A 12957-nucleotide genomic window follows, 5' to 3' on the forward strand; every position below is an offset into this window, starting at 1 on the left:
CGACGTCTCCAGCTACTCAGTAATATGCACACGGTACACACTCGTGTATGCAAGGAAACACGGAACTCTGTTTCGGGCCCTTTTTTACATAACACAGACTGTGACATGCTGCACCCTTCTGCAGCCTGATGTGTTTTGTATTTTCTGCTTCTGTGTTAACTGTTGTTTGAAGAAAGAAGCTGAAAAGCCTGACCACCAACAACTTAGTCTGCCCCCTGGTTGGGAAACTGAGGCAGGATAGAGGCTTGAACCTCCTCCCCCATCAGTGGTGGCACCAATGTGTCTGGACGTCATCAGTAACGAGTAAGGTGCCCAGGCTGCCCTTCAAGCCCAGGGAGGTAGCTGGGAGGGCCATGGGGTCACACTGAGTGATGCCAACCTCACACCCTTTCCCCCAACAGGAGCGGGGACCCCCAGGCACCTCCCATTCAACCAGTGTTTGTGGGTGCCGCCCTCCCCGTGCTGCAGGGGTTCATTCTCCCTGCGAGGAGCCCACAGCCTCCGTGCACCCCCAGAGTCAAGTTCCACTCCCCACTCATCGTGTTACAGAGGGCGAGGGGGCCCAGAGCTGGGGGGGCCTGGCCACGACCCACAGCAGGCCACTACCAGAGCTGGGAGGGGAGCAAGGTCTACGCACTCCTGGGCCCGGAGCGTTCCTTCTACTTCCTTATAACAGCACGCATGCGCTGAATGCAGACATCAGAGAGAAGTGGGTGCCATGGGCACGCCTTTTCATGTCTCATTGAAGGCAAAGACATCTCATTTGAAATCAGTTACATAGTTTCAAACTGAGCCTGGATGGACAGAGAACTGGCTTGTTTTGAGCAGTAACCAGAGGCTCAACAAATGATGGATAGAAAGACAGATGATGATCAGAGGACGGTTCAGTGGATGAAGGGATGATTGAATCCATCCATGGGTGGAGGATGGATTATGGAGTGACAGCTAAGAGCTGGCTGGCGGTAGACAGGGGACAGGGGAGTAGGGAGAGGCATGATGATGGATGGATGGATGAATGGAAGGATGGGGCATGGACCAGTGGGGGGCGGGGTGAGTGACCAGTGAAGGGACAGACAGATAAGTGGACTATTTGGTGGTGGGATGGGTAGCGAATGGGTGATGGATAGCGTTAAGTGGAGAGGTAGATGAAGAAGAGAGGGAACTTGCTAACGAGTTATGGAGCGAATGAGCAAATGAATACGTAACAGGAGTGGGTGCCCACACCCGTGTAATCAATGTCTGGGATCACCCCAATCCCCAGGGCTTACACCCTGCATGCTCTTATCTGACTCCCCAGATCTCTAGGCACCAACTCCTGACATCTCTCTGCAGGGAGACAAAGATGACAGCTGAGGCCTGAGGAGAGACTCGGAGCTGCGGAGCCCCTGTGTGCAGCCACCAGACCGTCAGGCAAGCACGCCCCAGGGAAGCACCGCCCAGCCGGCACAAGGCCTCCCATCCACGGACTCCCCACCCTTGACTCGTGACCTGCTCCCATTTGAGCAAAGTCTGATAGACACCTGGGTCTCAGCCTGCCTCCAGCTCCTGGGCAACTGAATGTATCTCAAAACAGGGCTTCTCAAAGTACACAAGCCACCTGGGGAACCTCTTGGAGTGTAGATTGGATCCAGCAGGCCTAGGGCTGAGCAGGGGGCCCTACATTTATGACAGCTGTCAAGCTGGCTGTGGCCACAGCCCTCCAGTCTGGCCCAGGCTCCCCTTGAGAAACCCTTGGCACGGTCTGCTCTCCTCTCAGGGTGCCCCCCAAGGCCTAGATCCCCCTGCGCCCTCCCCCCCTCACCGGCTCTCCTACGAGCTGCCTGTCCTCACCCCAACAGCGAGGTCCCTACTATCCTAAGGCTTCCCCAGTTCAGTGGTTCTCTTCTCAGATTCTGAGTCTAACACAGAGATGCTACCCACTTCCAACTGCTTCCCCATCAATGCCACCTGTGCTCTGCGCCAACTCAGGAGTCCAGCAGGGAGAGGGCTCTCATTCCCGTTCTGTAAGTGTGCAAACTAAGGCTCAGGAAGATGACGTGCCTTGCCCAAAGTCAAGTTGGTGCAGCTGTGGCCGGCCGGCCCTCTGCTCCAGTGTCCGCACCCTTTCCACAGCAGGTGCATCCCCCTGAACAAAGACAGGAGTGAGCGGAGAGCAGCCAGCCAGGCGCCTGTGCTCCAGGGAGCGATGAGAACAAGAAATGGGGAAACAGACCGGCGACGTGCCTAACACAGAGTGAGGACCCAGTGAGCAGCCACTGGGATCACCCCCCCGATGGGAAAGCTGAGCTACCACAATGTGTCCAAGGCTCCACCATCAATACGGAGCAGGGCCAGAGGTGGGAAGGGCCATACGCCCTTCTTGCTTCTCAGCCCCACTCACCCCCACTGGCAGGGTCCTGTCCTCTGCTGGTCTGCAGCTTTTCCGGAGGGTACACGGGGCACGCGGGAGACTAGGTGGCCCCTTCCCCATCTCACTGCACCCTGGGAAGAGAGCAATGCATTCCGGTACCTTCTAGCCGAAAGTCTTCCTCTTCCTCCTCACTGAGCGTTTCTCTGAAAATTTCGCCCACGAGCTCCTAGAGGAAGACAAAGCAGGGACATTAAGTAAGGACTGGACAGAGTCGGGGACTGGGAAGGTCAAGAACGCGTGCCCAGCTGGGTCACAAGGAAGCAGCGATCCGGCTCTAATTCTTCAGATGGGAATTTAGGTCAACTGAGGGGGATCCTATCACACTTGAAAAGTGAATTATCACCATGCTTTTCAGGAAGTAACTTTTTCTCCGCTCACTGACCACACTTCTCTCTCAGAAAGGAAGTTCTACCCTGGAAAAAGACAGAGACAAGACGAGAAAACGTCCCTCATCTATTCCTTGGAGTCAACTTGATGGCTCAGGACCAACACGTCACCCCTGTGGGCCCCAAGAAGGGATCTCAGTTTGAATCCATCTCCAGTTGAGGGTCCCAGGGGGTCTTCAAGGGTTGACAAACAGGGTCTGGTGTGCCCAAGGGGAGGTCTCTACTGCCCTTAACATAACCCCAATTCCTCAGCATCACATTCAGAAACCCACACGCTCGGGCCCTGGCTGATCTTCAGACAGGCCTGCGGCGTCTCCCCGCACACACACCTACCAGAGACCAGCCTGATCCCAGCACACGCCTTGCCCGGCGCCCCCTGGGGGAGTTTAGGATGCCTGGTGGCTTAGCCCACAAGGCAGAGCCGGTCCCAACCAGCCTGGGCAGGCTGCCATTCAGGTGTGGTCAGGTTGGCCAGGGGAGTCTGGTTGGTCCACAGGCTGGGAAACTCCTGAGATGTGGCCAAAGGTACCCCCTATCTCACCCCACCCCTGCAGGAAGGCTCTAGACACGGAAGAAGCAAAGCCAGCATTTGTTGGACTGTCTTCTGTATTTTTTGGTATTCTGCCACTAAGAGGTCTGTGGTCTAAAAAGATCGTTCTAGAGTTACGCAAGAGCCCTTACTGACGAACTGACTATGGTAATGGACCCTGTGAGCGTCCAAGTCCAAGGAGTGACTTATGCTACATTCCCCAGTCTTCCTATTTAGACCCGGGAGTTTTGTTCTGCACAAGTGTCACATGGGATTCGTGTTCCGAGGAACCCACTTTGGAAAATGCCCCTCTTCTGGGGGAGAGACAAGGTTTGAGAGGTGACACCGCCTTATCTCTTCTGAAGCCACAACAGTGCTACGGCAGCCCTTCTCGAACCACAAAATGACAAGCCATAAAAAAGCTCGAACTCAGCAGCTGTCACCAACTTCTTTCTTTCTCTTCAAAGAGAAAGAAAAAGAGAATGTACCCTTCTCCCGGAAAAATTAGAAGGGAAGAAAAGTTTCCTGCACCTCAGATCCTTAACAGAAAAGCTAGGGCTTGCTTTGATTAACAAAACAAAAATAATGCTCTATTTGATCTTAGTCTCTTGTTTTCTTTTTCTTTCTTTCTTTCTTTTTTTTTTTTTTTAAAAGGATCAACAGCTAACATTTTATGGATCAGGGCTGGTGTTCTCCATTCTCTTCTTTCAGATCGTTCAGGGGCATCACACTCTTTCCTACGGGTTATGAAAATGTGGTCATTCAGACTCGTGGGGTCCCACTGACTTCAAAACCAGGCTACTTGATTCCCGGAGTCGGGATGGCTTCCCCTCCTCTGCCGCCGATTATCATAATCACCGAACACTTCCCAGGCTTGTAAACTGGCTGTTTGTGTTAACAGCGCCGGAGTTGACAGGGAGCTGGGGAGCTGGTGACAGGGAAGGGACGTGCTCAGGTGGCATCATTAGATGGCTGGGACGCTCTGGCAGCCAATTAGAGCCCGTCTTCCATGCCAGAGGAAGACGGATGCCATCTCCCCATAAAGGCTGCCAGGCATCACTTCCTCGCAGGAGCAGGCAGCGGTCTTCAAGGGAGTCGGCGGCCCTCTTCTTGCTGGGGTCTTCTGGAAGGTGGGGGGCTCGCTGCTGGCCTTGGCCCGCCACCCTGACCGCTCCCAGCAAGGCAGCTGGCACCTGCCGGACCTGTACTTTTGAGTGCACGTGTCTTCTTATTGGCAGGCTTGGAGGAGTTTAAAGACTCCGAACGTCACTCCCGATAATGACGCCTCACTGTGTGGATCACGCACTCTGTCTGCTGTGAGGACACAGCTCTCTGACACAGTAAAGACGCTCTCTGCATATTAAAGCAGACTTCTGGCGAGCTCCGGGGTCGGCCTCTTCCTGCTGAGCCCTACCCTACTCGGTACAGCCCGGCAAGAGCTCCTCAGCACCACGGCCCACTGACACGCCGTGTGCTACAGACGCCTGACGCTGGCAAAAGTTCATTTCGTCCACTGAGCCAGGTGGGCCAGGGCCGGTGCCATGCTGTGTCCGTGGTCTCAAGCTTCGAATCATGAAGCGAGAGGCAGACACAGGATCACATCATGGCTCCAATGCCTCCTCGCCCTTGGACCAGGCTGGCATTGGCCAGCCACTGCTTTCCTGGGGCCTCAGTCTATTTCTCTGTGAAATGGGCACAATGACAACCAAAGCAACGATAGGACAGCTGACCTTACTGTACGTCTCCTAAGTGCCAGGCACCGTGCAAGGCACCTAACGCATATATCATCTCCCCCAGTCTTTGCCGCAGCCCTGCGCTTTCCATCTCTCAAGGAATAAATGCTCATAAATATGATTTGCAATTTGTAAAGTCAGGGGTATAACTGTTACTATTATTTTTTTTCTACAAAGAAAGTACCCTCAATCCTCCAGGGACATAGGAGACAGGAAATAATGGTAATGACAGTCACCTGCCTCATTGGCCAAGTGCCCCTGGTACACGAGGCACTGACCAATGGAACCTCCAGAGAATGAGGTTCCCAGCAGCCCTGGGTTTAAGCGAGGAGGAGGCCGCAAGGGGCCAAGTGAGTGGCCCTGGATCAGCAGCGCAGAGACTGGAGCCGGTTCTCTGAGATGCCTGGCTTGAGCTTGTGCAGCGGCATCAGGGCTCCTGAGGGCCTGGGGACGGAGGCAGCCAAGAGTCCAGGCACCTGCCAGGGACCAGGGATCGCATTTAAGGAAGTGTGAGGAAAACAGGCTGGCCAGCGGCTCCGCGCGCTGTGGCCAAGTACTGCTGTTTGCCCTGCACAACTAGAAGGGCCCACAGCCCCTGCCCGCTAGGTTTGGGATTTGGCAGAGCCCTGGCCGGGAGGCCCCCCTGCAAGGTTTGGGGCCAAGGCCTCAGGACGGTCCTGCAGGAAGGCACTCAGACCCCTCGACAGCCACGGGCCCCACTAGGAGCCCCAGTGCAGCAGGCGCAGGCTATGGAACCAGAATGGGTCAGACCTTGGTTCAAATCCCAGCTCTGTGTCATGTGAGCTGCATCATTTGGGTGAAGGAACTTTCTCAGGCTCCCCATTTGTACACAGTGATGATAGCACTCACAACATCCCGGGGCAGGTTGCAAGGATTCAGTAAGCCATGGCATTAAAGTGTTTAACATGACACCTGATACCACGATTGAGGCTCATGAGACCCCTAGTTTTTGCTTATTACTTCTTCTTCTACTCTGATTGTCAAATGGCTACCAGAACACTGCTCAGAGGCACTCAAAGGCTCACCAGCCCCAATGTGCCCTCAAAGACACGGACACACTTTCCTACCTGGCACAGTTTTTAATGCTTCACATTTAATCCCCATCCTTTGAGCTAGTACCATTATTAGCCCCACTTCGCTGATGAGAAAACTGAGGCACAGAGAGGTTAAGTGACTTGCCTAAGGTCACAGAGCTAATCAGTGTCAGAGCCAGGATGGAAAGTGAGCCGTCTGTCTCCAGAGCCCACACCCTTCACTCCAGAGCCCACACCCTGTAAGAATCCCCAGTATGTGCCTTGGGATGCAGTGACTTCCCTTCACTGCTCCTTTGTCTACTCAGCCATCACTCTGGGCCCTGGTCCCAGGCCCCTTCTCCTCTGACCCTCAGGACAGTTGTCCACAGACGAGGCTCTAAGTTCTGATCAAAGGTCTCGCTGGCTCCCCAGACATCTTGGTCACCCAGCCTCATGCCAGGCTGCCCCCTGCCCAGTGGCCAGGCTTGGTGGCCTCTCAGGCCACAGGCCCCAGACCCCCTTCCTCCCACGTCCCGGCACCGCTGTGCCTCTGCCCCACGCTGGGCCCCAGGAAGAGAGGCCAGCTCCTCCGGGCGCTGAGTGCAGCCAACACCAGCCCAGAGCCCAGGATTGCAGGCATGAGGCCTTATAAGGCCTCCAGGGACAGGAAACCACATCAAAGCAGGGCTTGGGAGGGGGCTGGAGTTCGGTTAGGGTTTTTCCTCTTTGTCTTTGAGACTCATACTCCTGAGCTTAGTATCCCCACCCCTCCACCCCCACCTCCGCAGTTCTCTGCCAATCTCTCTATTCTCTAAGAGCTAACAGATGTCAGTGCCACGGGGTTTCAGAGAAAACTCCTGGTGCCCATAGAACACGGCACGACTTATAGATTCCAAGAATGCACAGGGCTGGAACATGCAGGGGGAGAGCGGGGTGGGAGGCCCGACCCAGCCACCCAGTAACCCTCAGATCCGAGCAGTCTGCCCTGGAGCTGCCCCAGGAAATTGCTGGAGAGCTCCCTCTTCCCAGAGCCCCACACGGACGGACGCGGCCTGGCCGGGCGTGCCTGGTGAACTGTCGCCCCCGGGGCAGGCAGGCCATCAGGGCAGGGGTGCTCCGTCCCCAGAACCCAGCCGACCCTGGGAGCCGATGCCCCTGCCTGTCGCCAGCAGCTGAGTGGCAGCAAACACCGTGCTTAACCACTCTGGCTCCCACTTTGCTCTTCTGCAAAATGGGAATTTAGATGCTAAGAAAATGGAGACAAAATACATGTAAGTGGCAAACACTACACAGGAGCTTTTTTTCTCCTTCTATAGTGTCCTACTTTTGCCGCGTGCTTGGAAGTCCTTACGTTTTATTCCTGCAAAGACATCCAGTGATTCAATGCCCCAGGGTCCGCCCCGGGATGAAATTCTCACGAGAGCAGTGGGGAGGCATGTTTAAGTTCAGTGGTGTCGAGGGTACAATGCTACTTGTCCATCTAAGAAAACACCAGACCCAATGTCCACGTATCCCCATGGTGATCCCATGTGGGAGGGACAAGAGAGATGGAGAGTGAGAAACTTCAACTTTCTCAGAAGTGGTCTAATTTATTTTTTTACATGTATTTATTTTTAAAAGACAGAGAAAGACAGAGCATGAGCAGGGGAGGGACAGAGAGAGAGAAAGAGAGACACAGAATCTGAAGCAAGTTCCAGGCTCTGAGTTGTCAGCACAGAGCCCGACAGGAGGCTTGAACTCACAAACCACAAGAGCATGACCTGAGCTGAAGTCAGACGCTTAACCGACTGAGCCACCCAGGTGCCCCAGAAGTGGTCTAATTGTTAAGGCGAGTATATTCATGTATCACTTGCACCATTAAAATCTAATTTCATAAAACCCCACACAAAAACCCACTTTACAGGAGGGACCTGGGGCTCCGCCAGGAAACTAAGGGACGGGCCCAAGATCACTTAAGGAGAGAAAGTGGCAGAGCTGGGTTAGAGCCCTCCAGGCCCCGGGCTCCTTGTCTCTAGAATGGGGTGGCAGGCCAGGATGATGCTTGTGGTCCCCTGGAGATCTCTGTGGGCTCCAGCCCACCTACCCAGCAGGAATTGAGAGTGGAAGGAAAGCCAGGGCCACCCAGTTTCTGGGCCTCAATGTCCCCACCTCCAACATGCACCTTAACCTGGGCACCTTTGTTACTGCTGTCCCTGAGAGTCACTCTACCCACAAGAATGGCAGGTCAAAACTTCAGGAAATACCATGCAAGGCAGGGCTGCAAGATAACCACTGGCAAAAGGCCGAGGGTGGGGAGGCTCCGGGGCCCCGGCTCCAGTGGCAGGAGACAGGAGGGAAACAGACTCACTCCTGGATGTCAGCAGAACCCCCACGGCTTGCTTCCAGAAAGAAATAGCACCTCTTCTCCACCAAGTGACTTGTGGGGCAGAGCCCTCCAACCCTCCCGGAGGACACGGCAGCTGTGATGACCATGTAGCCCCTGCTAGGGGCAGGGCTCTGTCTGCCCAGCACCAGTCCCTGGGCTAAGCAAGGTCGGAGTCCTCCGCCAGGGATGCTTCTCACAGAAGCTCAGGGGAAAGAAGTCTCCTCTGGGGCCAAGGCTGTGTCTAATCTCATCCCCAGCTGCTTGAGACAGTGTGCCCCAGAAGGGAACTCACAAAGGGACAGAGACAGAGACCGGTGTCCAGGGGAGGCCATTTGGTTCAAGGCCCTAGGCTAAGTCGTTTCTAGAAGCCAGCTCTCCAAGGATGGGCAAATGGGTCTGTTCTGCTCTAGAACAGTGCCTGATATATAGAAGCAGCCGCCACCTGCTAAGCTGTGGGCACCTCCAAGCAGAAGTGGGGAAGGTGTGTGCAAAAGCTTCCGTTTGCAGAGCTGGCCTATGTGTCTGGTTTGCGAGGCCCAGGCCCCTAAGACTCTGAAGACACGCAACAGTAATTAAAATTCCTTGGATCTCTCCCCCACTGTTTTTATCTGCTCAAGATATAATCCCTCTGTTCCCACTGGCACACCCCGGCCTCTGCCCGTCCACATCCCAGGGACTCCAGCCTGAGCTGGCTTTCTGGACCAGAGGGAACGCTCATCAGGAAGGTGGACGGCAGTGGGCAGGGACGGGGTGGCAGAGCTGAGCAGGAAGGACTTCCAACCGGCCTCAGGACCTAGACCCTACTTGGTGCAGATAAACCCCCAATAGGGCCCCACCCGGTCCTGTGTCCTGGACACAGCTGGCCATAGGCAGCATCGGGCCAGCAAGGCCCACTTCCTGGGCTGTCACCCCAGCAAGCTGCCCACCTCCACATGCCATCGTCCCAAATGCCCCCACAACTGGGTCTCACCTGGCAACCAAGAGTACTGCACGTTTTTCTTTAAGTGGGCTCTCTCTCTTTTCAAAACATACTCTTACCAAAAGGATCAGTGAAGCTGTGGACGTCTGAGTTATGGTTGGGGTCATCGAAAATAGAATTCATGTGAAACAAATGCAGAAACATTCAAATGCAAGCCATCCGCCACCTGCCTCACGCCCCATGCCCCCAGCAGAACGCAGCTCACACCTGGGGAACTACAAGGTTTGAAGAGCCCAGAGCGGAAGACCTCTGCCCCCTCCCCCACCCCCAGTGATCAGGTCGGTTCCCTGGACAGGTTCGGGGTGGTGGGTGAGGGGTGGTGAAGATCCCAGGTAAGACAAGCACCAGATGAGGATGGATGGAAGAATGTTCTCACGGCTGAGCGGCCGCTCCTCCCACCCGGGACAGGCCCTCCTCTAGGGCTGGTTCTGGGGACCATGAATCCTTGGCACGGATTAAAATAACTGATGCCAGCGGCACCTGGGTGGCTCAGCCAGTTAAGTGTGCAACTTTAGCTCGGGTCCCTGATTTTGAGACCCGCGACGGTCTCTGTGCTAACCGCTCAGCCTGGAGCCTGTTTCAGATTCTGTGTCTCCCTCTCTCTCTGCCCCTCCCCTGTTCACACTCTGTCTCTTTCTGTCTCTCAAAAATGAATAAATGTAAAAGAATTTTTTAAAAATAACTGATGCCAAGAGAAAGCAGCAAAGTGGGGCATTACCCAGAACTGGCCTTCGTCTCCAATCTTTGGGACTTTTGGGCTCTTGGGAGGAGATGACCCAATGCAAGGCAGACTGTCCAGGGCTGGGCAGGACACAGGGCCTTGCGGGTCTGCTGTTGGCGTGATGGGAATTTTCCTACTGGATGGAGGTTCAAAGGAGTTTCTATAGTGGAAACCAGGATCTGATGGGCTTGTCAGGGCGTGGGAGTAACTGAGGTCAGAGGCATAAAGGACTCAATGATAATAATTACCAGCATTTCTTTCGCAAGCGCCTGACGTGTGCCAAGAGCTCTGCTCAGCCAGCACGTGAGGGGCCTTGCTAACCGCTCCGAACAGCCCTGGGAGCCGGGTGCCACCATTACCCCTGTGGCCAGGAGGTTAGGGAAGTCGAGGGACTCCCGGGAGTGTCTGCCATGAGCCCTGTTTTATACTGTATGACCTCATACACGATTTCCCAATCTGTGCCTCAGTTTCTCCACTAAACGCAGAAATGACAGCAGCCGCCTGGCAGGACCGCTTTGAAGGGGAGCTGAGACTGCAGGCAGTCAGCAGGTCATAGTGCGGCTGCTCCCTCTCCATTCTCGGGGCCCCTCTCCCTGTCCTCCCGTCCGCCCCCACGGCCCAAAGCTGATCAAAGCGGGACCCGGCACACCTCAGCCACCCCGCGGGCGCCCAGCACTCCTCCGTCCCTGCCCTCCCGCCTGGCCCACGCTGGCCACGCTGCCGACCCTGCTATGCCACAGAGCTGCCAGGCCACTGCCCACCACACGGCTAGCCCACTGCCGGCCCGCCACACCATGCAGCCGGTGCTGATAACAGGCCAAGCCAGAGGGGCCGTGGCACCTCTGCTCGCTGAGCAGCTGGGCCGCCTCTGCAGCAGCTCCTGGCCCTGGGACAGGCCCTGGGTCAGCTGCCAGGGTCCAGTGGGTGCGCCCTGCTGAGCAGGGTGGCCGCCAGCCAGGCTGCTCGGGACTGACAGGGCTGTCATCTGTCCACCAGCGAGCGGTGCTCCCGTAGACGAGGGGCCACCTTGCTGCGGGCGGGGCTGTGCACCCTGCCCAGGGCAGAGGCCCGCCTCGCAGGGAGCCCTGTGTGGCCTGGGAACCTTGTGTCTCTCCTCACTCAAATAAGTCCATACACACATGCACATGGTCGGGCCACCTCGCCTGGCCCAGAGGCTCTTGCTGGAGCCATCTTCCTGCCCCTCTGATGTCCGTCCCCACCAGGCCTCCCTGTCCTGTGCCACAGCCCAGCCCCCTCACAGGCTGGACCCCACTTGGGGCCTCCGGACCCCTGCCTGCGCTTCCTCCTCTGCCTGGTGAGCCCTCTGCCCTCAACTACTGACTGCCCACGGGGGAAGTCCTGTCCCCGGGGCCCCAACCAGCATGACTGCTCACCCCCAACCTCCCCACCGCCTCGCATCGGGCAGAACCAACTCTCCCCCTCAGGCAGACCAGTTCATTGGGATCTTAGCTGTTTATGTGCTGCCAGACCTGTGCCTGTAAGTTTCCAAGTCCGTCCCTACACGATGGGCCTGTGACACAGACGTGCCTTGAGGGTCATCTTCAGAAGGAGTAGTGTCCGGCTCCGGGGTCCCGGGAGCTGCAGGTCAGAGAGCCGGTGAGCACAGCCTTGGGGCCAATCCTGTTGTGCCCAGAAACAAAAGGGGCCTATTCTCCAGAGCAGGTCTGGAAGGGCATGCTGTGCTCTGCACGGAACAGTGGCGACCCCTGGGAAGCCGCTCCCTTCAGGCGCCCAGCCTTCTGGACTACCCGGGTTTGTATGTTGTTCCCCCCTCCCCTCCCCTCCTCTTCTCTTTCCCTCATTTTTAACCAAGAGCTCGCAATGGTTTTATTTGCAAAAGACACCACGCTTCCCAAGCCGCTCCGTTAAGGAGAATGACGCAGCCCCACCACCCACTCCACGCCTACCGAGCTGCTCCACAGACATCCCCGACCTCACCTGTGCACACGGACGCCCCCGGCCCAAACCTGTCCTCCCAGATTCCCCCCTGCGCCCAAGCAGGCCGGCCCCCTCCTTCCGGCTCCATAGGCCAGCAACTCGGGGGACAGCCTGCCGCAGCACGTTCAGCCCTTCCGCTGGGTCCCCACAGTGTCTGTGGGCTCTTCCTCCACATGTACCTTGAACCCAACATGCCCTCACCTCCTCCACACCTACGGTGCACTCCAAGCCATGGAGAGAGGTCATCCTCCCTCACTGGGACGATGGCCACCACTTCTTATTCTCTGCCCTTTCTCCCACCATTCTCCCAAGTCCTACTAATGCCCCACAAGGCCCCACCCTTCCGGTCCGCCACATCATCTACCTGACCTACTGTTACTCCCCTTCATGCATTCTGCCCCAGCCACCCTCACCTCCTGGCTGCAAACATGTCGGGCACACTCCCACCTCAGGACCTTTGTACATGCCATTCCTACTACTAACTCTTCATCCGCATATCCTTTCCTCCTCCCCTCCTGCAGGTCTTGGCTCACCTCATCACCTGGAAGAGGTCTTCCAAACCCCTCTATTTAAATGGCAGGCCCCCCCCACCCCCCATCGCCTTCCCTCACCCCTTCTCTGCTTTAGTTTCCTCTGGGGCACTTCTCACCATCTGGCGCACCACAAACTGCCTGACAGAGGAGGCGTTCCACAAATACGTGCCAAACAGCCCAACGCGGCTCTAAGTTTACTGACTCAGGAACACATTCCCCACATTTTCCCGAGAGAGACAAGCAGTCGCCGAAGGGCAGAGAGAATACGATCGCATCCACTAAAATTATCTGCATGTGTTTCCACGCAC

The 12957-nt window shown here is 56.2% G+C and overlaps 1 protein-coding gene across 1 annotated transcript in view; it reads right to left on the reverse strand.

The window, feature by feature from the left end:
- NKD1 (NKD inhibitor of WNT signaling pathway 1) overlaps positions 1-12957 on the reverse strand; it is an 83318-nt gene that overhangs the window by 25592 nt on the left and 44769 nt on the right. The window contains exon 4 of the mRNA XM_029925796.1: positions 2510-2576. Coding sequence (XP_029781656.1) covers positions 2510-2576 — 67 coding nt within the window. The remainder of the gene's footprint in view (positions 1-2509; positions 2577-12957) is intronic.

The sequence above is a fragment of the Suricata suricatta genome, chromosome 16 (assembly GCF_006229205.1).
Source record: "Suricata suricatta isolate VVHF042 chromosome 16, meerkat_22Aug2017_6uvM2_HiC, whole genome shotgun sequence".
Classification (NCBI taxonomy): Eukaryota; Metazoa; Chordata; class Mammalia; order Carnivora; family Herpestidae; genus Suricata; species Suricata suricatta.